Consider the following 27,965-nt stretch of genomic DNA (forward strand, 5'->3'; position numbering starts at 1 on the left):
GCTCTGCTCAAGGAGCTGTTTCATAGCACCACTGCTGGGTATGTGTGGCATCTTTTCATTTCCAGAGTTCTTGTTTCTGAGATTTCTGAGTGGAGCTTGTTGATGTACTTCAGATCCTTTCCAGAAGGCTTTTTATTACTCAGTATTCAAAAACGTCTTCAGTTCTTTTCATGTTTTGTAACATAGTACTGCATATGTCAGAACATATGTGTGGCTTCAGATTAGTCTGCTTCTAGAAGCAAGCACAAGCTACAGCTCTTGAAGCTATTGGGAGAAAATAAGTACTTGATATTCCCAGGTGGGAAGGTACTGAGAGGTTGGAAAGTGTAAGGCAAAGAGAACTTTATTTCTGCTTAGTTTTGAGGTGCAGTAGATTTTTATTTTTGAAGAAATTTGCAAAAATTATTATTGAGTTCTCATTTCCCCTTGTACTCAGCACTGGTAAGGCTGTATGTTGAGTACAGTGTTCAGTTTTGGGTCCCACGATGCAAGAAAGATACTGAGGCCCTGGAGCATGTTCAGAGAAGGGCACTGAGGCTGGTGAGGGGTCTGGAGCACAGGCCTTATGAAGAATGGCTGAGGGAGCTGGGATTGTTCAGTCTGGAGAAGAGGAGGCTCAGGGGACACCTCATTGCTCTCTATAACTGCCTGAAGGGAGCTGGGGATTGGCCTCTTCTCTGGAGTACCAGTAACAGGTCTAGAGGGAATGGCTCTAAGTTGCTCCAGGGGAGATTCAGGCTGGGTGTTAGGAAATGCTACTTCTCTGAAAGAATGGTCAGGTGCTGGAATGGGCTGCACAAGAAGGTGGTGGAGTCACCAACACTGGAGGTATTCAAGGAATGTTTAGATGTTGTGTTGAGGAACATGGTTTAGTGAGAACAATTGGTGATAGGTGGACGGTTGGGCTGGATGATCTTGTAGGTCTTTTCCAACCTTGGTTATTCTATGATACAAAAGTTTTAAAAATATCATGGATCTACAGGGTTTCTGTCCTCTACATCTTCCTCAGTAGCATCACTTTGAGATCTGCCGTGGAGGTGCCCGCAGTCCTTCCAAGTGAGGGAAATTTTACACACTGTGAGCACATTGGTTGTTTCCTCATGAATGATTAAGTGTGTCTTGGGCTTGCCCTTTCAGTAGTCAGGCTCGCAGATGTGTCAGTGCATTGTGTAACTGTTGGATGATGGAACTTATTTCCAACTTCGGGGAGTTGTGTCTAACAAAAGCAGCCACTGTAATCGAGAAGTGTAAAATTAATTGCTGTGCAGATGTGGTGGTCTGTGTTTTTTATAGTCTGCATCATGCCATGGATATATACACTATTCCATTCTGAAAGGCTATTTTTTTTTTTCCCCTTACGGCTTTTTGAGTGGCTGGATCAGTTTTCTGGCTCAAATGGATGGTGTTTGGCATAACATTTTAATCTGAAGTCTCCAGTTAAAGCCATAGGTTATTTTAAAAAAAAATAAGCTAGCTGCATCCAGAACACTAGAGCTTTCTGCTTTTCTTTTTATAGAGTGCAGCATTGCTGAACAAGGGATGCATTGAAGCTATTAACAAGTGCTTTGCATTCTCCAGCTCTTCTGAGGCATATAATTTCACTCTAGAGTAGTTTCAGAGGCTTTTAGTTTAGGAATACAAAATTTGAATTTTTTCATCAACAAAACCTGGATATAGAAATTATGTGCAGGTCAGCAGAGAATACATTGAACACCTGGGGGGAAAAAGTTCCCAGCAGAGCTCAAGTCTTTCTAAAATGAGTAAAATTTTGCCTTTCTAACTGCTATTAACCTTGTTGTGTAATGCTATTTTCAAAACGTGTATTTTCTCCTGACTATATGTCTTGTTGGCTGCATTTGAGTTTGTGCATAGTAACTGTGACTGTGTGGATCACTGCTCAAACGTTGTTGAAACTATTCCAACTTCTCTTCAAAGCAGATTTATTAATATCTCAGTTCTAAGCCTGCTAATCAGCAGTTAGTCCTTGGTCAGAAATCAAAACTAAGCACTGCTTGTGTATGTTCTGAATAGCGTGGATTAATAGAGCCTTCTGTCGTGTTACATACGGTTTTTTTTTGTCGTTTTGGTTGAGGTTATGTGAAACATAGTAGTTGTTTAGTGTTGGTCCTTCATGGTTAAATGCACCAAAGCTCAAAAATAGTATTTCATCTGTTCTTGGGGTTGAGTGATGCTTTCGGAAAGAAACGATTAAAAGAAAAAGATGAGAGCAGCTTTAAAACTGCACTCGTTTGTGGTTTGAGGGTTGTTTTTGGTTGATTTAGACTGATGTCAAAGTTGTATGTGAAAAGATTCTTGAATGCATTGGTTTCTTTTGAAGTCTTAGGAGATCTGGTGCATAACAACCCAGGTGAAATGGTATGTTTGCTATGCGTGTACTGAGCAGTTTTTTCTTTTCCAAATGGCGAGGAAAGAAACTGTGTTGAGTCTCCTTCCCTATAATCCAAAGGTGCTAAATTCATGTTCTCCTCGAGCGTATGTCACACAAAACATTACTCAAAGTAGCCTGACAGTATTGTGCTGCTTGTTGCTGTCTGGGCAAGCGGTCTCATGTTAGAACTGTAAATAAAACACGTTCAGTAGGTTATGAGATATGAGAGTGTTGGAGTGCAGTTGCAAAAATTGCAGAAGCTTACGCTGACTATTTCAGGTTTGCTTTCTTGGGCAGAATTCCTGAACAGAGGGTTAAAGGACCTAATTTCCAGGCAGTTTGATAGCAGAGTCCATCGGTTGTTCTGAATAATTGCATTGCACCATCAAGGCTCCAGTATTAATAGATACTTTTCAGCTTTGACTCTAAATCTGTCTGCCTTGATTGGCAAACAGCCACTGTGTTTTAAGAGAAAGTGGCTCTTCATTTCAAGGCTGTTTTAGTACAGGGGTGCTGGAAAGCACTGCTCTGCTGTGGGTACAGCAGTGCTTCAGCACTCCAAAGGAGGAGCAGCAAACAAACCAACAGACCCCTGCAATGAAGCTGGCATCCAGAAGAATTATTACAGAGCTATATGGAATGCAGGGGAAAAGCTACTAAGGGTGTGTTCCTCTCTTGGTTGAACAAAAATTTTTTAGTCACTCCTGTCTCTGAATGGGGAAAGAAAAGCCCTGAAGCTCTGAGGAAAAGAGGAAAAAGGAAGACTGTTTCTTTTTGGGGTTGAGGCATAAAAGCCTGCCTGTTTTATTGAGTCATTTATCTAGGAAAAATCATTTAGGTAACTTAAGGCTGGCAGTGATCATGCAAAGGAGCCCCTTGAGACTGGGAGAGTATTCTGCATACAAGTTTTTAAATAAGTACTTTTATAGTTCAACTTGAGGTTGCAGATGTCTGTAAAATACCAGCTCTATTTTCCCCATACCTTTTGTCGGACACCAGAGAGTTTGTTTCCCTTGTGGACAGAAGTCTCCATGCTCATGCTGGCAGTATCAGATTCTTTTCCTTTACCCATCTCCCTGCACAACACTGGGACCTCTTGAAGAATTTCAAGGGTCAAAGAAATCAAAAATGTCATGTTGGTATACAGACACTCTTTATAACACTTGTGTAGGACTGTTTGGCTTTGTATCCCTAGTGTTCAGTATAAATGGGCTTTGTCTTAGGATTGGTGGTAGCTGGCAGATTAGCTAGCAAATGCCTGCTGTGAGGTGTTTGCTGAGGATACTCCTCTGGAAGAGAGAGTATGAGTAGAAAGAGGAAGATGCAGAAATGTCCTTGTAAGAAGTGGGGGTAACTAGTTTCTAGGAGAGCCAGTTAAGGAACAACTGGGGCAATAAGAAAGACAGGACTTCTAGTTGTTTTTGTGAGCATATAGTTGGAAAGTCCATACAGAGTCTGTATGGACTCTGCAAAATAAGGCAATTTTCCTGATGATAGCTGTTGTTTGAGTAAACATGCAAAGAAGCCATCCAAGTCACTTTGTTTGGTCTCCCTCACTTGCAATAACTAGCTCTTTTAGTTATTCCAGTGATGTCTTCAAAATAAAATAAGAGAATCCCCCACAGAAAATCTGTTTTTGTCCTGATGTACTTTAAGCAGGGCTAGTGCAAGGACTTCAGGATTGGCAGGTTAAAGTAATTCAAAGAAATGATTCAACTTGAATCTTTAATTGAATTCTGTTAAATGGTTCATTTAATAGTAAAGTGTGTCTTAAGGAATTTATGACCAAGGAATGGGTTAGCTATATGTTTTAAGCAGTGGAAATGACCTAGCTTGTACTTACGATGTCAACAGGGGAGAAGCCATTGAATGTAAGAAGAGGAAGAAATCTGCATCTCTTTTTTGGAGAGGGCTGGAGTCAGGAAGAAACTCCTTGCTGTAATTAGAAAACCAGCTAGTAAGGAATTATTATTGTTGTTGTTGTTGTTATTTTTAATTTCTGAAATTGTCTGTCTAGTAAAAAAGAAGCAGTATAGCACCATAGTAGGAGTTGCAGTACTGCGATGTTGCCTGAGAGATGTTGGAGATTGTAGTGAAACAGCCTGGGTACTGGAAGTAGCAAGTTATGTTCAATTAGGAGCAAGTCTAGTTGGTCCCTTTAATACCTCAATTATCTCTGGAGCAAATCATGCCTATAATTCACTGCTAGAATTCATTGGTTGGATTTTTTAAACTAGGAAGGGAAAGAAAGATGTTTTGGAAGGTGATAGTGACAACCTTGATCTCTTTATTTTACAGTGCAAATGAATTCAGAAAAAAAAAAAACGCTCTAAAATGCATAATGTTAAGAAATTTGTTATGGTTGCCTGTGGTGACCTTATTTTTGTAAGCAATTTTCTTGGGAGAGCAAAGGGCTCATTTATCTATTTAATATTAGAGTTTGATGCAGATGTTTTTGCTGAAGTCTGAATCTTGCCTGAAACCATTTTCCACAGCTTTCTGATTGATTTGTTGTTTTTTTTGTCTGTGGCATTATTTGACTTCCACCCAGTGATGGGTGCTGGGGTGGCTTGTGCTTCTTTCCCCTGTGTGACAGCCAGTTTGAACCATGTCCTTGCAGAATGGCTGCTCTGCATGGCTTTAGCACTGGGAAGCTCTGTTCAGAGAGCTTTTGAGAATGGAGTTCTTGATAGCCCTACATATATTCAAGTACAAAAAGTGCCTTGTTTGTTGTTGTTGTTGTAATTTGCAACAGTAAATGACTCTACTGAATCTGTAAAGAGATTATTTTCTTCCATTTTACAAGGACAGTGTTTAATCAATGAGCTCTTATGGCCTTAGCATTTAAATAAGGATAGGAAGAATCTAGACTTACGTCTTTTCACATGTAGTAGGATTGTTGCAAATGCCTTGGCAGTCATTGCCATCACTCTTATTTTTGAGGCTCTTTAACTCACCTAGTTGCCTTTTTTTCAATCACATTTATTATCAATGCCAAAGGATTTCTTTGCCACGATTCTTTTTCCACCAACCAATTGGATGTGGCTAACTGTCTGTTTCTAGTTCTCCTTCCGTCATTTTAATGTTGGTAGTAATGCAACTAGCAGAAAGTTACCACTGGAAAATAAGGTGATCTTCCGTTTCCTAGTTCCCTCATTCCTTTGTGAGATCTCCCATCAAAACATGGCAAGGATGATTAGCTTCACAGAAGTTCATGGATACAAGACTGTACAGAAACCCACTTTTCTATGTGCTACTAGAGTCAGCGTTGGACTTGTTCATTTCCAGATTTGTTTTTTTCCTTTTTTCTAGCCTTTCAGTAATTGCGCATCATCAAAACTGGTAAAAATGAAAATATTTTCATTTCAGTACTTAGCACTTGTTAGGGTTTTTTGTTTTCCAAACCAGGTTACTGTGACTTTTAGGAAAGTGAGACAAGTACTTTCCGTTGCAAAACCTTGAAGTTTTCTTGCATAATGAGAAACAGAACCAAGTGAAAGGGGAAAAAATTAAACTGTTCATTCCATGTGTTCAGCCTCTTCTTGACTAGTTTGTCCAGAGCTCTTTAAAACAGGTTCTGTTTTTCTACAGATACTGGAATTCATTTTTCACACTATTTCTTAATATAACGGGCAGTCTTTTAAAGATGCTTGGATGGGAATGATCAGTTGGCATGGTGGGTGTCTCTTGCATAAGTAAGACCACAGAAGTGATGATCCATCATTTTAAGTATTTGAAAAGGCATACTGGCCTCAGTGGCATTTATAAAGTGCCATGCTGGTTTAATTAGGAAAAACTGTGATCCAACAAAAGCAACCGTTTCTTCAGGCTTTAGTTCAGATTTTGACTGGCCTTAAGTCTGTTTCCCTGCTGAAATGACTAATGTTGCTTTGTCCAGGTGGGATCGGCATATGAATCCAACTGGGCAGTTTTCTTGGAGCAGCAAGGTGGGGGTGGTCTGTGTGACAAAAGAAAATCTCATGTCAACACAAGGAATGGATGGTACAGAGTTTGGGATTTTTTTATTTTTTTATTTTTTGGTAGCAGTCCTGGTCGATACCACTTTGGGAACTTGTCATCTGTTTCGGGAACTTGTCATGTTTCAGAAACTTGTGGAAATGAACCTAGGTTTTCTTGGTGTTGTTCTGGATTTTGGCTAAAAGTCTTAGGGCATCAGAATTACTGACTGTTTCGTAATGGTTGTAATGAAGGATCTATGTTTATCTGAAATATCTTTCTTGCAAAATTTTCAACCCTTTGTAGTTGGAAGAGATGCTCATTTTGTAGAGATTTTTGTATTAAAAATAGTACATAAATTCATGCCGGAGTCCAGCTTTTGTGGAGTGTCACTGAAAAATAATCCAAGGTAAATATTTAGAAAGAGTGCTTTGTGAAACCTGTAGCTGTCTGAAACTTTTGAGGGCTCAGGGTAAGCATAACCTCTAGCAATGCTTAGCTGCAGTCATGCATCAGATTAGGTTTTTGTTAATAAGTGAGTACGTCTGTGCTTTGGCAATGTGCCTTGTTGGTGCCATGGATCCAGCCAGTCAGCGTAGGATGAAGGCAAGTCTTTGCTGTAAGACAAACAACACAACTTTACCTGCTTTATAAATGGCATGTTGTTTAGGGTAAGTGTGAACTTGTTTTTATATCAGTTTATTTGGAGTAGCGTAGACAGGGGTCAAGATGAGATTTTGTTACATTCTGTATTAGAAAGACTAATTTAAAAATATACCATCACACTGTAGCAGAAGAGAAGTAGCAAGATTTTCTTATTTCTTAGGTGATATGCTGCTGGCCAAAATGCGGAACGTATCCAGAGTTGATAATTTAGAGGAAATTGACTATTGACAAGTGCTTGTTCACTGCTTTTCTGCTGTATCTGTGCCATGCATAGCAGAAACCAGCAGCTGTCTGCTCTGCAGACATTGAGAAAGAAGAGAGAATGTCAGATACTCACAAAGTTATGAAGTCAGTGGCTTTTTGTCTTGTTTGTTTGTTTGTTTTAATATTGCATTTGACTGTTGATATGAGAAAACATTTGCCTGAATTCATTGCACATTGCCCTGATGTGCTGTGGAGACCAGGCCTGTGTCTGCCTGATTCTGCATTCCTGGCTCTGAGCTGTGTCTTCCCTAGTTCTAAGAAGCTCCAGAAGTTCCCCTTTACATTCAGCCAGCACAAATCACAGCGAGCTTTCTAGCTCCTTAAGAGTAAGCACACTAGACGGGTCTTAGGGTGTCACCTTATCAACAAACACATCCATTTTCGTTTCTGCTTTCTAAATGCATGCTTCTTTTGGTTACAAAAGCAGCTCATTTTTCCTCTCGGTAATTACTTGAAAACTAAATAGTCTTTGTAGCAATTTGGAAGCAATGGCTTATAGTGTTTAAGCAAAACAGATTCCTCTTGACATTAAAAAAGGTATACTTTCAACGATACAAGCTGATTCTAACCTACCTCAGCTTACGTCTATTTTTCTTAAAGGAAAAAGTACCCATTTTCTGTGAAATATAGAGGAAGCTGTCTCATGGAAACAGGACCGTAGAATCACATCAAGTAAATGAGATAAACAGTCTGACAAAACAAACATATTCGGTTAAAAGGGGCAGCAGCATATCCAACAGATAATGTCTCTGCATCTATTCTACTTGTTTTATTAACACTAAGCCAATATTGAACAGCAGACATAGAATTCCCTCCCTTTTTCCCAGCTTGCAGAGGCCATTCCCATATTTTTTCACTATTTATTGTCCCAAAACAATGTTACCAGGCTAAATTTGCAGAATTTTGTAAGCAAGCTGTCCGTCTTTCTCCTGCCACTCGTGCCAGTTAAGTGCCTTGTCCAAACATACTTTTCTTTGTGCTGCCTGCAATAGCAAGTGCTCACACAGGCAACAATAATAGAAGGCATTGAGAGTGAGGTATGAGGTGGTAAGAGGAATTTTGAGTAGCACTACAAATCTGTTTAGTCCTCTGACGTGCTTTATGGATTGCTTTGATGGCAGAATTTTTCACCTGGGATGTTTTCAAAGTGCTCAGCTCTTATTTCCGGTAGTTTTTATTATACTCATGTGTAATTTGAAAGGGGAGAGCTAATGCAGTGTTGAGTAAGTCAGTCTAGGTGCTCTTTCTAGAGTTATGCAGGAGACTCACTAATTTCAGTTTAAATAAAAAATCTATTTTTATCCCTTCTCAAATTTTCAGTGATACTGTTGATGTTGCCTTATTTTTGTTAGAATTGTTTTGTTTGATTTTAGTAAGATCCAGCATAATGGGCTTTCCCTTCCCTTCCTTCTTCCTGAGCTGATGCGTAGAACTTGCTAGTTTGAAGTAGGAAACAAGTAACATGAGCTTTTAAGATGTTGATCCTCTGTACTGTTGTCTCTTTTTATCCTTAAAGGTTTAGGAATCCAAATCACTTTTTTTGTTAGTATTTCCTTATCGTCCTATAAATAGCTGTGTCAGGTTTTTTCTACCTGAGTAATGAAGGACCTTTCTGTGACTAAATAATCTGTGATATTGATTAACATCTGCTGACTCAAGAGCTAAGGCTATTTTAAAAGTTACAGTATGTGCTGGAAGTGCTGAATAGTTGGTTGTCAATAGGAATGCATAGCAGTGTATTAATAATGTATAGATAAAAATTGTGTTCCTATTGTCTTTCCCCTCTCCTATTTTTAATGAAAATTCACGTAATTGGGGAATTTAATGAATAATATTCATCACTAGGTCTCTCTTCAGAGAGTATCTAGCTCTGCAGCTTTCTCAAGCTGAATAGTTCTTCCAGACATAGCAGTGATATTGTAAGGTGTATACTGTTAGTCTTCTCTAGCATCTTTCACTGCTGTCTTTGTTCCTTTTTTTCATTTTGGACACAGTTTTTTTCCTTCTCTTTTGAAGACATTCCATTTTGTTTTCGTTAAGATGTGTGAAAATTCAAGGTACATGCTGGCTGTGGGATTTAACCACAGAAGATGGTTTTCTTGGCGCTCAGCAGTTTGTCAGTTTCAGTTGAATCCCTCAATGCAGTAATTTCACAGAGAAAATCCAAATTCACAATATTGTGAATTTGGATTTTCCATGTAGGTCAGTTTTGAAAACTCCTTGTTGCTGTAATGTCTTCTAAACTGCATTGCAGCATGAATACATCTTCATCAGGCATCGGGGATTTCTTCTAACTAGCACAGGAAACAAATCAAAGTGAGCTTTGGCAAGCCTGGGCTGCAGCAATAGCTGAACACATGGAGGTGCATAGAGCCTAGATGCTGGATTCCAGGTTGTTACACTTCAGCTGTTACTAGTGCTAGATTTGGAGGTGGACCAAAGATGTGGGATGTTTTTATTATCTGCTGTCATGATCGAAAACTTTAACTGAACAGAAATCAGTGATTTCCGTCTTTAGTAGACCAGATACTGTTCTATGCTGACAGGTTGTTTTCTTTGCCTCGTGATCGGTGATGTTGGAACAGTGTGATCTTTTACCCCTTTGCTATAGGCAGGGACACCTCTCACTAGTCCAGGTTGCTCAAGGCCCCATCCAGCCTGGCCTTGGATGCCTTCTGGGAGGGGACATCCACAGCCTTGCCTGGCAACCTGTTCTTGTGTCTCACCACTCTTACAATAAAGAATTTCTTCCTAACGTCCAGTCTAAATTTACCTTCTTCCAATTTAAAACAATTTCCCTTCATCCTGTTGCTACCTGCCCGTATAAATAGTCCCTCTTCAGCTTTCCTGTAGGCCCCCTTCAGGTCCTGGACGTCCTTGCTTTGCTGTGCTACAGAATGAAGCCCAGCACAAGCTGTGGCTGGGGGTAAGGGAGCATTTATTTTGGCCACAGCCAAAATCTGATCAGATAAACCAGTGTTTCACAGCCATTTTAACCCATGAAGTTGCAGAAAGCTAGAAGCCTCTCTGCTTGGAGGGGTTTTAATATTTCTTGAGAAAAGCTATCTTAAGTCTGTTGCAGTATTCTTCTGAAGTACTTCCATTCCCCTTTTTATTGGCTTTTCTGAATTATTTAGATGGGGTCTGTGGCCAGAACAGTCCGCCAAGAGTCTGTCCTCAGTTATTGCGCTTAAATTTTAAATTATGCTTGAAAAAAGTTGATGAAATCATCTCCTTGTATACTGAATGTCAAATTCTTGTTGTTGTTGACGCAGTTGCTGATAGGCAAAAGCAAATTTATCGCCAGCAGACTTCCCAGCAGTGTTTTGCTAGGATCAGCTCCGTGGCTCTAACAGATGTTACTTCCATAACTTCAATTTGGAGCATAAATTACGAAATGGCGGAGCCTTGGCTTTATTCCCATTGTGAACGCCTACAAAGCACAAAGTTGAACTGTCTGCAGCATTTCACATGACAATGTCTGACATGGTGCTGTAGATAGATGGGGGAGGCTGTAGAGCGCGGTGGTGTGCCCGCTCCTCCTTCCACTGGGCTTCGTCTCACGTGGATGTTCTCACAGGTTTCCTGAAAGGTTGTTCCGTGTCTTGCAGAGTGCTGTGAAGGCAGGAACCAGCCTTTACGAAAAGTTCTAAAATTAGACTGAAAATTAAATGCATCTTGTAGCCTCCGTTTTTGTGGTCATCTGTAATGACATGTGGCGGAGCGTCGTTCCTCTGTGAGAAGCCTATTCCACCAGAACAAGCTCTGTATGCTTTCTTGCTTGCTCTCGGCGCTGCTTGTTAGTCTGCTGTTTGGTTATTCATGAACTCTGATTATTCGTGTTGCTTCATTTTTGTATAAAAACTGAGAACTGTGATACAGCAGCATCAAAGACGTGGGTCGTTTGCATAAAGCTGCAGGTGCTGTCATGTGCATGTATTATGAGTTGTACAGGGATGAAAGGGAAAAGTATTATTTTTGTCTTCTGACAAGCTTTTTCCTCCTTTGAATGAGCGACATCAAACTGCTAGGACTATATTTTAAGCAAAAACTGAATTAGAAATTATAAAATGGAAGAAATTCCATCAAAAGCCTAACTTACCTGCTAAAAATAAAACATGCTTTGATGTAAGTATTCTGTGTAGCTGTTTTCTTGGGAAGTACAGCACTTTTTCTGTTGAACTTGATCCCCTTTAAATATCTAGGGCTAAAAATCTCTACTCCTATGTCTGAGAAGAAATGTATTGGAGTAAAACACCTGCAGCATATATTTGACAGACTTGTACTGAGCAGCTTTAAATAGAGTCATCTTAAAATGCAGTGGGAGCTTTGGAAAAAATGTACGGTAGATAACTTGTTTCATCTGGGACTCAAAGTGCTGTTGGCTTGTCTTGAAGGTCTGAGGCACCCTGAGATGAGCATACATTTCTCTCACCCACCGCAGTTTGTGATTTTGAATCTGCAGGTGTTGCTGTTCTAAATAGATAGAGTGGCTGAAACTTGGTCATCTTGGTGATAGTACGTGAAACATGCTTCTCAGTTCAATTTAACTGTGGCTTTATGGATTCTACTTGGAGTCTGGAAATTCCTGGGTACAGAAAGTGTACGTAGTCACATTCCCAGTGGTGTAATTGAATGTCATAGGGCATGAACATGAGATACTGCTGCAGTGATGGTAGCTGCTAGTTGTTAGTGAGGAGTAGCAAACTTCTGGCCAGATCTGCAAGAGTAATTTTTCTTGTTCAATGAAGGAGTAGAATAAGCAAATAAAACGTTTAGAGAGCACACTTACAACCTTCAGCATTGATTAGCTATCTGGATCACGTTTAACAAGTGCTCATAAATCTAATCATGCAAGGTGTGCTTGTGAGTTTGAAGGTTGGATTTTGGAAAAAGATTTCTAAAAGTACAAGGAGATGGCAGTAGAAGGCTGATGCTGGATTTTCAACGAGTTAGGATAACCTGAAGATACATGGTGCGTTATCAGGCAATGGAGAATGTAATGGGAAGATAGTACTCTCCAGCTGGAGTTATGAATATGTTAGGAATCACATATGAAGCTGGATTGGACTGCTTACCCATTTCCCTTGTACTTGATTGCATAGGGATGGTGGAGGTTGAGAAGTTGGAGGAGGTTGGAAATAGGCCACATTCTCAACGTGCCACAACAATGAATGACGAAAAAAAAGCAGTGTCATTAAGATTTAAGGATAACAATTCATTTCTATTATCGTAGGGAGGAGAGGCTTGCAGCCTATGTTCCTTTGAAGTTACAAAGTTGGAACAAGAGCTGGTAAAAAAAAAAAAAAAAAGGCACATGATACATACAACTTAGAAAAGTATGAGGAAAAGCTCCAGTGTTTGTATGGACATTTAGAAATCCAAAGACATGAGAAGAGTCAAACTCTTGCAGTTCCTCCGGTCTAGTGAAAGATCATCTTTTGCATGACTGCTGGGACTGTGTAAGAGAAGTGCCTGCCTACCAATGGGAGTGGCTAACTCAATGTATTTGGATATAACTCCAAAGGAAACACAGCTTGGGGAAACGTTGGAATTCTGAAGCACTAATTTGCTGTTAACTTAGACACAAAATATTGAAGAGAAAGAACTGGAAGTTTATAAGAACCTAAAGCATATATGAAACATCTAGTGGGGCAAAATAAAGGAAGTCAGCACTATTTAACATCACAAATTATAATTAAACTTCAGTGTTCAGAATTACCCTACAAATTATTTCCTTTTTCTCCTTTCTGAAGTGAATTATTTTATGCTGAAAACAGAAAAGTCAGGATATCTCTTAAAAATCACTCTGAATTAGGCTGCTGGATCTAGTTATGCATCATGATGCACAGAGTGATGGGAAGGTAGGACCACTGAAATGGTTCTATCACCTTGTATCCTGCTTCTTTGTGTTAAGTGTGAAATCTCATCAAAGAAGGTTACATGAAGTGGGGAAAATGCACTTTTTGTGAATGTGCTTTTTTATGTTAAGGCAAAGTATTTGTTTTCTCACTTCTCATGTTTTATTTGCAGCATTTATAGCCCATTGAATCCTCTGAATCTGCATTTCAAGCCTTTCCAGTAGGGAATCCTTTCAGTCGAATTGATATTGAACAGGCCTCTGTTTGGGGAAGAAGCTAAGGGTTTTGTTTAACATATTTCTAGCTAAGATCAGAATATTTAAATGTGTGAGGCTGGCTAGAATTGCTTGTATATATTTAGCTTCTTTAATTCTGCATCCTTTGCAGTCAGCACAGTATTTCTTACTGGACAGCAGTGGGGGCAGTGTGACTCCTCATAGTATCGAGTTAAATGTTCCAGTTAAGTTTTTCCTATGCTTTCAGTGTAATTTATTTGCCATTAGAGCCTTAACTGCCATCGTAGGTGTTAATTACAAGGTGGTATACTGATTAAGCAGCCTAAACTGTTGCAATCTGCACTGGTTGATTAAAGTTAGCATCAGTATGTATATTTAGATGGCTGGGCACATTTGAGCAGAGGATAGTGCTTTAATGTAGTTAGTGTGTTGTCTTTTAGCTGAGTTCAGCTCAAAACTACCTTCCCATCCTTGGTGCCGTTTAGGAGGGAAAGAAACCCCAAATCTGTCAGCACCTGATGCTGCAGTAGGTCAGAAAGCAGCCTGTGTGGAGTACTGCAGCTGCAGCAGCCATCTTGGGTGAGCTGTTTGGCTCTTCATCAAATCTTTTCAGAGCTAAAAATCTCATTTCCATATGTTGAATTTCAGTGGTACTACAACAAGCAGTGTAATCTTTGGGAAAAGTGTTTGTGCTGTGTTTTCCACTCTCTCGATAAGCCTGAGAGAGGTAAGAAAGGGCAATTTTTTGTATACATAGAAGTTGAACTGGCTACTCAAATGTTTTTCTTTTGTAGCCTGTAAGTGCTTCTTCAACAGTGCAGCAGAGAGCCTTTGGGGAGATTATGATCAATTGAGAAGGAGGAGTGACCTGCAAAAGAATGTGAATTATAAATTACAAAATGAGGTTCAGTCTGGTGGATGAATAACTCTTCAGCTTACCTGGAGTGATCGGAGCTTCAGACTGGCTGCAGCACTGGGTGTTCTGGCAACCTGAACTTTGTGGGAGCTACAGACTTAGTAGGATACTTGGAACTGCAGCTGGTCCTGCCCTTAAGATTGAGCAAGTGAAGAGCATCAGTGTTTGTGCGTCCCTTGCAACCAGCCATTTCTCAGCAATGTATTCGCTGCACTGTGTGAAACATTAAGAGATCTGAGCACAGAAAAAGGCAAAATTTGCAGTGGTAGTTATGAAATGCACGTCTTGCAAACCCATCCCTCCTAGCTCATGGATTGCTATCGTTTTGGGGTTTGTGATCCCAGTGGTGCTGCTTTGAGGTTATAACTTGGGGTGTCTCCTTGCTCCTAGGCCATTGCAGCCCGTGCTCCCCACATGATCTGTCCCTGCAGGAAGCTCAGCCCTCAGGCAGGGTGGGCTGGGCTGGAAGAGTGCTACTCATAGCAGAGCCAGACTGCAGGAGCTACACTTGCAGTGTTTCAGCAGCTGCTAATCCATTTACAGTACAGCTAATCAGATTGCTCTGTTCAGTACCACGGAGACTTGGAGCTCCACGCTTGTAATGGAGCTGGCTGATGCGTATAAACTAGCTGGTGGATGAAATCCAGCCAGCGATTACAGCGGAAACACAGCCTTGTCTGCTGGGGCTCATGGCTGCTTTCTGTTTCGTAGCTCTGGATTACTTATGTTAACCTAGAACAGTTATTCAGACAAGTTTTGAAACTTGAAGTTTAGTCTCTAAAACTGTCAACATTTAAGGTGGTGGACAGGGTGTAGCAGGCTAGTTTTTAGTTTATATATGAATGCATTACCGTAAGAGCAAATTTCTGTGTCACTGTATCTGTTTCAGTTAACGTTAACTGTGAATGGGTAAAACTCAAAGAGAAACTAAAAATATGAGTTTTGTATACTTTTTTGCTTATTTTCATGCTGGTGTGAGTTATCACATTGAAATAACTCCTTTATGATACAAAGCTAAGTAAAAGACTTGTATTTCTGAGTACTGTAACCCAAGTAGCTGATCTGGAAATCTTGTTCCTGTCTCTCCAGAGCTATACATGGGGGTCACTTACTGTGGGATCTGTAGATGTATTCATTTGGATTGTCACAGCAGTATTGTCTACAGATTCGTTAGCAAGGCTGGTTTACTGTTGTTCATGAACAATTTAGCAAAAGAAATCTACCACAAATAAAATGCATTCCCCTTCCATGCCGCAGCACCACCAACAAAATTGCCTTGCAAACCAAGCTTTGAAACTTCATTTTAGCTCTCATGACTTCAGTAATGACAACAAAATGATATCAAGTTCTTTTCTCTTCCCCCTCCCTGTCTTACAGTAGGATCTTCAAATAATATCAACATGAAGGAGATAAGTCAGTCTGCTTTGATAACATGATACAAACTGGTATCAGCAGGATGACTAGTTAATAAACTTTGATTTGGGTAATATAGCCTTTGTGTAGTGTAGTAGGAGCTATGGAGAAGTGCTAAATGTGTTTTTAGCATTACCAGAAAATGTAATCTGAAAAGTGAATGAACGTAGAATCTAACAGTGACAGTTTGATTTGCTGTTTTTCATTTAAAAAAGAGATAAATAAAATAAAAGGTTATATGTATCTGAAAATGACAGCTTCGCAAACCCTCAGAAAGCAGTGAATATTTTCAGGTATTATATTTTAAGAGTATTTGAAATATCTGTCTAGGTGTTTATACCATCTCTGTGCTTTACTATCTCTTCTGTTTTCTTTTAGGTGAATCTGGACTGGGAAAATCAACATTAATCAACTCGTTATTCTTAACAGAATTATATTCCCCGGAGTATCCAGGTCCTTCACACAGAATTAAAAAGACTGTACAGGTACGTCCAGGGGGAAGACTGCAGCTTGAGTGAATTAACTGGCAATTTAGGTGTGACATAAGGTGATACAGTTGTCAGATAAGTACATGTGTTTTAAATAACTGTACCGTAATGGAAACCACTAAGAAATATTCATTGTGCTGCCCAGCGTACAGTAGCTATGCTAAACTTTCAGTCTATGAAACTTGTAGCCTTTTGAAGTGTGGGAGCCCTGAAGTACCTCGTGTGCTGCTTGTGCTTTAGGGATATCACATGGGTTCAGTCCTGTTGGGAAGTGGAATGCCTTATTATCAATTAAAATATTGAGTTTATATGTGGAAATGCTTAAATGTGCAGTAAAAAATGTCAGCATTTTAAAACATTTTTAAAGACTTTCAGAAACTGTGTGTTATTAGGTCCTTCCACTTACTACAAATCCTTTGTGTAAAACTACCCAGCAGTATTCTGCAACCTGCATCCTCTCTGGTGCATTTTCCACCAGTTAGAAGTTATTCTGGACTAGGGTGGACCTGGTTGACTTTAAGCACTAGACTCCTAGGCAAAGAATATGTTCCTGCATGTGTTCATTATGGCTGAAATGCTTAGTCACATTGAAAAAGCAGATCTTGATCTATTTGTTTTCTGTAATATTTTGCTGCCATTGAATATATTTTCTTCTTGAGAAGAACAGCATGCTGATTTTATAATAAAAAATATTAGTCTAAAAGAAAACATCCTAATACTAAGAAAAAAAAAACAAACTCTTCCTGGTGTTGTGAGTAGCTGAGGAAATAATTACTCTTCAGTCAGCTGTCTTCTGCCTCCATGGTTGACCAAAGGAATAAGAACAGGCTAGCTCCGCTCATTTCTTTTGATGTCTGTCAGACACTTGTTGAAGATTTTGGTGAAGACAGCTTACGATAAATCCAATTTCATGCAGACCTCTGCTGATTGCCAGGTTATGGCTCACGACTGCTACTGTTGTCCCTCACAGTTCCGACAACTGCAAAATGTGACACTTAGATCACCTCAGCTGTGTCCGAAGTGATTGTGTACTGACAGAGCTGTCAAGAGGGGATTAGGAAGCCTTGTGCTGAGCTAGTAGGTACTTGGAATACTAAACAGAAGTTCTAGAATTGAATGCTCGTTGGAATTGGGTAGCACTATTCCAGTGCTATGATCCACTGACCTTAGTATTTTGTGAACATGTTTGGTTTTTTTTTTGTTTTCCTGGAGTTTTGGGTGTCAAACTTTTATTATTTTTTCCCCTTTTTATCCAGTCTCAGAACACTAAATGGTAACCAGGAAAAACTTGCTTATGCTCATCCATCGGAAGGTTAAATAAAATTGCTTGTCAGTTAGCTCAACTTCAGAGACTCAAATACTAATATAGAGCGTGTTTGTTACAGAATATTATTTATCTATTTTTTTTATTTGGAGGAAAACTTTTAAACATCTGGAGGCAAACAGTGTATTTCTGTAAGCTTTGGCCATGTCTGTCAAACTATTTTGGAAAATCACAGTCTGTGACAAAGTGAGCCACAGGCTTGTCAGCTTGTTAATAGGGGCATTAGAGCATTAAGAAAAGCTGAGCTGATGAACCTGGTTTAAAGAACTGTTAAGTGATATGGAAAAGGTGTGCAAATATGTAACTCTAATAAAGTAAACTTACTAATGAGCTATAATGGAGCTCAGTGAATACTGGGAAACTACATAGAAGGGTGACTTCCTTATTGAAGGAGAAGCTTGATGTGACTTCTTTATTGTTGATTTTGCATTGGTAGCTGAAGGTAAAACAATTCAGATTATGTTCACTTGCATGTATTGTTTTAAATAATTTAAGGGTGAGTTGGCAACCTGTCATTGGAAGATGTTTTTTAACTGGGAAAAAAACCCAATAAAAATTCACATTCAAACTTAAAAACAAACAAGACAGTTTTCAGAGATAACTCACTCTGTCCCTTGCTAATGGTGGATTAATATAAAACTAAATAAAAAAACGTTAATGTGGAGTTTCTGGAGTCTCAGTTAAGTGTTTTCATGTGCTAAATAGCAAAGTTAGATGATCTAATCATCCTGAACTGTTGTGTTTTTCAAAGACAGAAGTCTCTTATTTCAATTTCTAAGTGAGGATGAAAGTTTCCGACTACAACTTTGGAAACTGCGTGTGCTGGCAACTCTGGCTGATTTGTATGTGGTTCCAAGCATATAATAAATCAAAGAGTTAGTAACAAAATCTGGTATTTGGATCCATGGGATTTGTACTTTTGGCTAGTGTAAGCGTTTTTAAGCTGGATATCAGAATGCTAAGGTTTTGTAGGGTAGAGGTGAGACATGACATGAGAGCAGCCTAAACTCTCAGTGGTAATTATTTCCTGCTCTGATACGGTGGGAGTCATTGATCAGGAAATACGCAGTAGTCTCACTTAAATAATTGCTAACTGTAGTTTGGGCAGTGCTTGAAAACAGTAGTGGCTTGACATTGTCTCACAAGGCACATCCTTTTCATTCCTTTCATGGAAAACACACACACACAAAAAAACAACAGTAAATAAGTTGATGTCAGATGGATGCAAACTCCTTTTTAATCCATTGAAATAGCCACGCTGTAACGTGCTCAGTGTCACAGAATTCTGTGTAGCACTGCAGGATAGACCAGTTGTGACCCAGTTAACCAGAGTGCATGGGAAAATGGCCATTTGCAGCAGGGCTTTTGTTAAACGTTTTAAATTCCAAGGCTTGAACTAATGTTTTCCATGAATCCCTTGGGAATACTTGTGAAACCAGATGATAGGATGCAGTTGGATGCTTAACTATGAATGACACTAGTTTACAGGGATTTTTTTGGATCTTTTCCAGATGTTGCTGTGTTCTTTGCCTTTGACCATGTATGGGCACATCCATTTAGGTTACAAAAGAAAGGCAACTTTTCGGAGGCTGTAAGGGCAGGTTTTTTACCTACTGTCCCTACAGCTGTCTATACCACCTGCCGTGTGTGGTGGGTATGGTCTGACTGTCCTCAGCACATCCACAAACACTTACTTAGATTGACTAAGTTTCTTATTCAATAGGTATTTGAAATTGCCTTGCTCTTGCAGGAGAGTTTACATGAAGTGATGAGAAGTAAGAATTTGAATCCTTACCACCAAGTAAGATGTTGGCATCGTCGGCAGAGATTTAGTTACAGAGGCAGGGCATTTGTCAGAAGGTGACTTCAGAAATTCAGCTGCACTCGGGGAGAAATGTTTGGTGTGGCATTTCTAGGGAACTCCTGACCTTCCTTTTTCTTGGTTATAAACACACATTCAAGATTACGCTTTATTAATTGCTTTTCCTGTAAAAGCATTCCACTATGAGGGCTTCAGAATTTAATGACTCTTGCTGGGAATTTTTGTGCTGGAGAATAAAGTTGATACCTTGTAGCACTTGGCAAGAGTACACTTCTTAATGTTATCATCTGTAGCATTTAGAAAGTGTTATGGCTTTCTTATGCTTGCAGAGAGCTTGGTTGTAGGAACGTTCTGTGTGTGCAAGATAGTAAAAAGAATTCAAGGAATCAGAAGTTAATCTTCTGCATGCTAAAGCTTGTGAGTAGTAAACTCTTGGCTGAGTTGACTGTGTGCCTGGGGATTACTGCCTTGAGTTCTGGCATCAGTTGTGTACGATAAAATTTCTCTATGGAGCTCTCAAGGGGGGAAAAAAATCCACTCACCACAATTAAAACCTCACATTTTAGAGTGTTGCACATATTCACAGGTTCTCCATGCTTTGTACTGGACACTTTTGGAAGTGTAGAAGTCATGCAGTTAGTGGAAGGGTGGCTCAGTGGAGACTAAACTAGATGTGGGTGTGTTTTAGTGAGTTTGGTTTGTTGGTTTTTGTTGTGTTGTGGTTTTTTTTTAACTTTTTTTTTTTAATCTTTCATAGCCTTGCAGTTAGGCATACTCAAGAAGGAGGTTGAACTGGGTGACCTTGAAGTTCACTCCAACCTAAATTCTCCTGTATATCATCGTTCAAATTATCCCAGCACTGAGGATCCTTTTATGAAGATGACTTACTGATTTTATGCTTATTTTTTTGCCTTTTTGTTGGATGAGGAATCTGTTCATGGTTATTGCATGCTGCAGACAGCCAGGGTATTGCTGAATTCCTTTGCTCAGATCTAGCAGTAAAACGGATCGGTCTGGCTTGGATAGGGTACCTAGTGTTAAGTAAGGGGGAAAAGATGGTTTTCTATGTATTTAGAGGTTAAATATGGAGCTGCAACTTCTTTAAAGTTACAAAGAAGCACAGAAAGCAATAATATTCTCTTCTTAATTTGAAGTGCCTTGTGCAAGAGGTATTTCATTTTACTTTCTGCAGATAGAATGTTTATCTTATGGTTTTAAGTTATTTCATATAGGCAGTGATTGCAAAGTGTTAGCAACAGTTTTCAGGTGTGTGTGTGAGCCAGCCTGTTTTATGTGCACAAATAGTTATGGGCAAGCTCTCAAGTATCATTGGAAGGATGTATCCAACCCTGAGCTGGTCAAGAGGCTGTCCAGAAAGGAGTTTTCATCTAAGTTTCTACTCTGACAGCTCATTACTGTTCTTGCAGGTAGTTACATGTAACTGGATTTTCTTTCTGTAGTTAATGATTAAGAGGCTTAGGCTGTATATGAAGCAATGCTGTGGCATGAATGACTGCAAACTTGTGTGTGGTCACTTGCTATAAAGAGCAATAAATAGAATGGTTGATTTATTAAATCTGTATCTAGAAAACAGCTTCTAGACAATTTCTGTTGAATTACTATTAATATGAAAAAAAGCATGATTAAATATGTGAGCAATTCTAAAGAGCCAGAATGCTACTGTGAATTTCTCACTTCTTACTATTGAGAACAGACTGACAGGTATGACAGTGATCATAGCATGTTTTATCACCAAATGCAACATCCGTAGGGGGATAAACCTCTTATAGTTACTTTCTCAATAATTACTGAGATATTACTACATCATATGAGGAAAAAATGGACTTGGCAGTCCATTTGCTGTTCAGCCTGAACTTTGCTGACCAACTTCCTGCAAACTCACAGAGCTCTGCTGATTGTGGATGGTCACAGCTGTAGTAGGCATTCCCACACCCAGATCCTGCATCAGATCTTGTGCTGTGATGGTTGTCTTGTTGAGTCAGATTTCCATCAGTGACCTGAGCTACCAGAAAACCAATCCAGGATGGTCACATGAGTTGTGTTACAGCAGATTGCAGCTAGGTTGTACTCTCTTCCAGTCTTGCTGCCTTTATGACAGGAAACAGTCATGTTCTAGGATTCTTTCCCCAGCATTATGCTAGCTGAACGCAAGCAAGCACATTCTTAAGAAGGCATGAACTGAACTAGAAATGTAACATTTAAGATGGTTGAGGCAGGTGGTGGAGCTCTAAAAAAAAAAAAAAAAAAAAAAAGCATTATTTCTTTAAAATAACTGATATGGATATCTCAGTATCTTTTTTTATGCTGACATCAGCTTAGGGTTTTTCCTCTTTTTAAAGGAGATGAAACATTAGGATATTTAATATATTTAGATAGCTTCTTTTATTACAGACTTACATTTTAAATCATGATCCATTTTGATGTACAAGTCAATGATTACTGAAAAAGAATTGGGATTTTGCTCCATGGCAGAATGAACAGCAGCTTTTTGTTGAACAGTGCTTTTCCTGTTGTTTAAAACTGGTGGTTTTATTGTGAAGCATTTAATCTGATTCTTTTTACAGGTTGAGCAGTCAAAAGTTTTAATCAAAGAAGGTGGTGTTCAGTTACTACTTACAATAGTTGACACACCAGGATTTGGAGATGCTGTGGATAATAGTAATTGGTAAGAAGATATTCTCCCACAGTAATATGGGATGATCTTTTTTTTGTATGTGTGTGGTAGAATACCTTACCTTGTGATTTAAGTGTATGATCTTCAGTTAACATACTTGAAGTATTTAAACTTGCCTTTGCTATTAACTAGAAACTTTGATTCTTGTACTTTTCATTACAACTTGATAGAAATGCTATCTGCTTGTCTCTTAATACCTTCACAGTGGACAGAACATTTAGCTCTTCACCAGCACTTTCAGTATGCTGAACCTACTTAGATGCTCTCACGAGATTTGACCACCAAAGCACTTCCTTTTGTTGATCTTTTCAGTATTCTATTTAATGCTATTACGATGAAGGTAATTGTGTTTGTAAGGGTTTTCCAGTGAAATAGTGTATTCAGTCTAAAGGCCTGTGTGTAACTCAATTGTATGTTTGGAAGCTGTTTGCTTAAAATATGTTGTGTTGAATTATTTCATTTAAAAAAAGAAAAGTCAACTAATTCTTAGCAAAGTCAGAGTTTTTACCTAAATGATGTAACTTACTGGTTTTTACTTATGTGACCTCTGCAGTTGGCAGCCTGTTATTGACTACATTGACAGTAAGTTTGAGGACTACCTGAATGCAGAATCTCGAGTGAACAGACGTCAGATGCCAGATAATAGAGTTCAGTGTTGTTTATACTTCATTGCTCCTTCAGGACACGGGTTAGTATTAGCACATGTTAAGTTTCCTTTCTCTGTCTTTATCTCATACAAACACTCAAATTTGGCATTTTTTACTTAGGAACTTCTCCTAAATGGCCTGCAGGCTGCGCTGAATAGCAAAGATGAGCTTATTTTGGCTTGCCTAACATCAGCAAGCCTGAGAAATAGTAAGATAGAACACCACAAAACATGATCACACATCAGTCACATTACAAGAAAAAATAATATTAGAACAATTAAAAATACACAGGTGTTCAAAAATACAGAACTACTTCTGGTCTGCGTGGCATTGTTTATACACTTGCATTTATATTTCAACTGTAGAAGTCAGCTCACAATTTAAGCAACAAGATTTTTGCTTTCCTCTTTTCTTCCCTCTTCCCTTCTAATGTTAACAATAAATTGAAGAGTTTCTGGCATCCTTTTAAGTATATACCTAGAGTGTAATCTTTTGTGTAGGGACAATTCCAATGTTCTAGATTTTTTTTCTTCCAGTTGTTATGCAGTGTTCCACCTCTTTAACTTGTTCAGACTTCTATCTAGTGGTAGAAAGAGAGAACTGCATTTCCAGAGTGCATAAGATGTTAGCTGATCTGAATTTGGTTGCTTAGCATTTTAGTATTGTATTGCAGCTGATTGATGTTGTCGGAGATGCTTTAAGTTGTACCTTCAAAACCAGGAGGAGGAGAAAAGTAGTGTATTCTATTGCATGGATCAAAAGTAATAAAGCTCTGAAAAGAAAGCAGCAGAAGAAATTCTGAGGAATATTTCTCTGGCAGTGTAAAAGGGCTGTTTTACTTCTGTAGGCTTATCTTAAACATTTTTTCACCAACGTACATGTTTATCTCAATTTTACTCCATGTGCGTTTCAATTTTAAATGCAAATATTCAAATATTAGGCAGATAATGCTTCATCAGTTGTGCCAAACTAAAATTTCATGTTAATAAAATGGGGAATAAACCTTCCATCATGTTAATTCTTAGAGTACAGGTTTGAGATTCTTCAAAAAACATCTTTTTTCTCCCTCATTTTTTCTGTTAAAACCTTCTAAGCCCATCATTGGCACAAGTTGTTGGCAAGGTAAAATTAATGCTTCAGATCAGTCAAGTTTTAGTTTTGACTATGAGTTTAGAAGCTGGTAAAATGTTCCCTGCAGTGATAATGTATGCTGTTCTTGAAAAATGTTCGAAGTTGAGTTAAGTTTGCATTGGGTCTTTCGATTTTTGAAGTAAATGATTGGAGTTGTTCTGTAATTAAGGAAATGAATGGAGCCCAGAGAGAATCAGTGCTTCCGTTAGCATTAATTTCCTCTTTCATGATGCTCTCTTCTCTAAAAGGACATTACTCACTTCCTACCTGGCTTTTGTGGTGGCATAGTCTTCCATTGTGCTTCCTGTGAAGATAGCAACCTGTGCGACTCATCAAACAAAATACTTGTCACCCTTAGTGCATGTGTCTGTTTACAGTGAGTTAAAGCATTTGTAGGTGAACTTGCTTTTGTTTGTCCTAATGACTTAATATCTTTATAAAAAAAACAGCTCGCTACAACTTCCATGGACATTTTGTCCTTCCATTTAATGTGCTTCACTGTTGGTAGCTGGTGTTGACACAAACATCTGAAATAACAAGTTTAGATGCTACGGGACAGGAAGAAAGAAAGCAGGGGCTGGGTGATGAATTGCAGCCTCTTCCTTCACCTCTGTGATCTAAAGTTTTAATGCCTGATTCTCAGGTGCTGAAGTTGGAAGTGCTCTGCTTTGATGGCTGCTTGCTGGCATGATGTTGACTTGGGTAGCTGTTTGAGATGAGGAGAGGGAGAGCATAGTGGAGTGAATGGATAGTCACACCAGTGCTTTTCAACTCAGCATCCATTAGTGTTACTATTGAATGGAAGCATGCTGAGAAGCTCAAAAATTCATTGGCAAATAGAAGATGTTAAAGTGAAACTAAGTATGCTTTCTTTTGGCTTCTTCTTTATTCTTTTATATATGCGTATGTGGTTTGGAGGAGAAGCTAAATTTGAATACCAACTGAATCTGTTCCTAATCCTAATTTCTTTAATATGAGAAATAATCTTGTTAAATCCTTTAAGTGAATCCTTTAAGCCTGACTAAACTTGCTATAATTCTAAAGCATTAATGCACTGAAACCTTTGGCTTTACTTTAGCAAGTAGGAAATATTGACCATTTTGACCTGCACTGGTGTTTTTTATGTAATCACGTAGTGGATGTTTAGTTTAAAGTACTGTCATCAGCTTTGGTAACACTCCAGTGTTAAACACAGGACTTTGGAGATCAGATGTTTCTACTTTGATTGTACATAGGCAGTTTTAACAGTCTTCAACAACCCGCTACTAAAAAATAAAATTCTCACATGAGCTTTGCAACCTTGATAGGAGAGTTTTTGTCACATGTTTAAACTGAGCATAATTTCTTCTAGCAGAAGTCTCTTGTAGTCAGCTAGTAACATTAGCTTAGGACTTGCTTCTCTAACATTGTACCACAGTAGGGAATTTCCTATTGCAATTATAGGTAGTCTTTTGAAATTCAAGCATCTGTCTCTTATAAATCAGTGCTTTAAGAATAGCTGTCAAGACAAATCTCAAATAATTTGTATGTTCTTGTTTAAAGCCTTGTGATTTATCTTAATTAATGTTGTCTTTCAGACTTAAGCCTTTGGATATAGAGTTTATGAAGCGCCTGCATGAAAAAGTGAATATAATTCCACTTATTGCCAAAGCAGACACACTTACACCTGAGGAATGCCAACAGTTTAAAAAACAGGTGAGCTGAAAGATTACTGAATTATCCCACATAAATATTAACTTGGTCCCTATGGAAATGGTGAGATATAACCCCTTACATGTGAAGTTCTAACCCTGAAGCAGTGACTTGAGGCAGCAAAGCTGAGTAATTTGTATCTCTAGATTTAATTGTATTTCTTGGTGAAATCTTGTTTCTGTCCTCAGGGGAAGATGATTTAAGTGTAGCATGGTTCTTGACAGGTGAAGTATATCACTGCTGAGATAAAAATCAGCAAGGGAGGAGGGGCCTTTGAAGATTCAGGTGCCTAACATTAAGGTTTTTTTTAAAAAAAAAAAAAGGAAAAAAAGGGAAAAAAAAAACCTAACCCAAAAAACAAAATAATAATCCCCAAAACATGTACATACAAAAAAACAATGTTTAAGGTATTATTTTATTTCTATTAACATGTCAACGTGAAAGTGTTGCATGTGTATGTATGTATTAAAGGATAAGGTAGTAGTTGTGAAAAACATACATCTGTCAGTCTTGTCTGCAGCAGTACTTTGTAAAGATTACAAGATAATTGTAACCCTCATACAACTGGCATTGTTTCTTTGTATTTTTACTAATTTGGTGGTAATGCTTCCAGGTGGTTTGTTTTATCTTGTTTTATCTTTCCTGTGTTGTACAAGGAGGATAATGAGGACGCAGAGCAGGATAAAACAAGATGTTAGGTTGGTTTCATCAAAGTGTGTCCAGTCCTAGTTTTAAAAGTAACAGCTTCAAAATGTTGATATTAAGAGATAATGCATGCAAAATTATTGATGTAAGATTAAAGATGAAATGTCACTTCCTGGCTTGGTGGAAGTTAGTCAAGATACTGGAGAACATTTTGGTTTCTTATGTTTCTTATGTGTTTTATCTTTGTAGCCCTTATATAGAAGGGGAAAAAATGTAGAATGCAGCATATTTCTTAATATAGATGTAATGATATCAATGAGTTGATGTTAATTAAGGCAGACTTCCCAAAATGGAACTTTGAAAATAAGTGCTTGCCTGAACTAGAAGCTGATGTCCTTTTATGAGCTTGCAAACCTGTAAATCAGAGACATTTTCCAAAGCCTTGCAGTGTAGCTGTAAGCTAAATGGTCTAATATTTTTCCACTCTAAAATTCTGGAAAACTAATCAGCTTGTTTCTAAAATTACACTTAAGACAAATTGAGCACCAAAACAGTGCAACCTCATTTTGTCAGTTATTCTTAAATTTTCATTAGGGCTTGCAGATATTTTTTCAACACAACTTGCTGCTACAATCAATCTATCAACTAAACTGGGTGATGTTACTTTTAGCAAGCAATGGTCAAGTGTGCTAGAAATGGAAAAGAATAGGTGTGGGAATTTCAAGGGTTGAAGTTTTGCCTACAGGCATTAGTGGTGGTGTTTCAGGTTTGTTTTTTTTTGTCAGCTACCTGATTCCTATACCAGTCTGAGGATTTAAGTTCAGTTGTATTAGTTTTTGCATTTGCACACATATTAATCTCCCAGTTTGCCTGGGTGTGGAAAATTGTCATTTGTTTCTGCTGCCTTGCACTGATGGATAGTATTCCATTAGCTATGCAGTCTCCAGTGCTAAGCTGTGCTCTTCTGCTGAGGTAGTGATAGTCACAGTAATAATCCCCTGGAGTAGCCCGATGGTGTTAAACCTAAGCAAGTTTCACAGCGTTAAGTTAAGTACAGAGGGTCTTGCAGGTCAATCAGAAGGAGGGAGAATCAGAAATTAAAAATTATTGTCCAAGTGTGTCTTTCTCAAACAAAAATGTTTTTTTTGTTTTTAGATAATGAAAGAAATCCAAGAACACAAAATTAAAATATATGAATTTCCAGAAACAGATGATGAAGAAGAAAACAAGATTGTTAAAAAGATAAAGGTAACAAATTCTTTTTTTCAAAAACTGCTATATTTTTTCTCTTTAGAAAGAGGATGGAGAAAGAAGAACTTTTTCCTTAGCAAGGAGACCACCAAAAATTTGAGAGGATGAAAAAAAGATATAATTGCTGCTTCCCACCTGAGGGAACGAAACTCTTCTCGGAGATTACTTAAGCTCTCTCATGGTTAGAAGTCAGAATGAGAGCACTGGATTGCATTTTCATTGATAAACTTTTAAAGATCGCTTTCTTTTTATTCCATCCCTCTTTGACTTTTATTCACCTGCCACATTCTGTTCGATTGGGAGCTTTGTAAGAAACAAGGATCCTCTTTCAGAAAGGGGTGCAGTGGCTTGAAGTGTGTGCATTACAGTTACTAAAAGTGTTGTCTGACTAATTGATATTCTGAGACTTGAATGGAGATGAATGACTGAAGAAAATCCACAAGGCTGTCAGGCTGTTGAAAGACTTCTTGTTTACTTGGGTTCTTTGGTTTGTTTTTTGTATGTTGATGTCCATCTTGTAGTGTTACTTCTTTTTGCTCAGTAACTTTAACAGCCTGTAAAACCTTTC

The 27,965-nt window shown here is 38.5% G+C and overlaps 1 protein-coding gene across 2 annotated transcripts in view; it reads left to right on the plus strand.

Annotated features, from left to right (window-relative positions):
• The window catches only part of SEPTIN7 (septin 7), a 51,920-nt gene that overhangs the window by 10,306 nt on the left and 13,649 nt on the right, over positions 1–27,965 (plus strand). For both annotated transcript variants that reach the window (XM_065752362.1, XM_065752363.1), the window contains exons 2-6: positions 16,081–16,187; positions 21,922–22,022; positions 22,585–22,719; positions 25,387–25,504; positions 27,302–27,394. In XM_065752362.1, the coding sequence (XP_065608434.1) occupies positions 16,081–16,187; positions 21,922–22,022; positions 22,585–22,719; positions 25,387–25,504; positions 27,302–27,394 (554 nt within the window). The remainder of the gene's footprint in view (positions 1–16,080; positions 16,188–21,921; positions 22,023–22,584; positions 22,720–25,386; positions 25,505–27,301; positions 27,395–27,965) is intronic.

Source organism: Cyrtonyx montezumae, unplaced genomic scaffold, assembly GCF_038088225.1.
Source record: "Cyrtonyx montezumae isolate F1298 unplaced genomic scaffold, pur_monq_1.0 scaffold_8, whole genome shotgun sequence".
NCBI classification, from domain to species: Eukaryota; Metazoa; Chordata; class Aves; order Galliformes; family Odontophoridae; genus Cyrtonyx; species Cyrtonyx montezumae.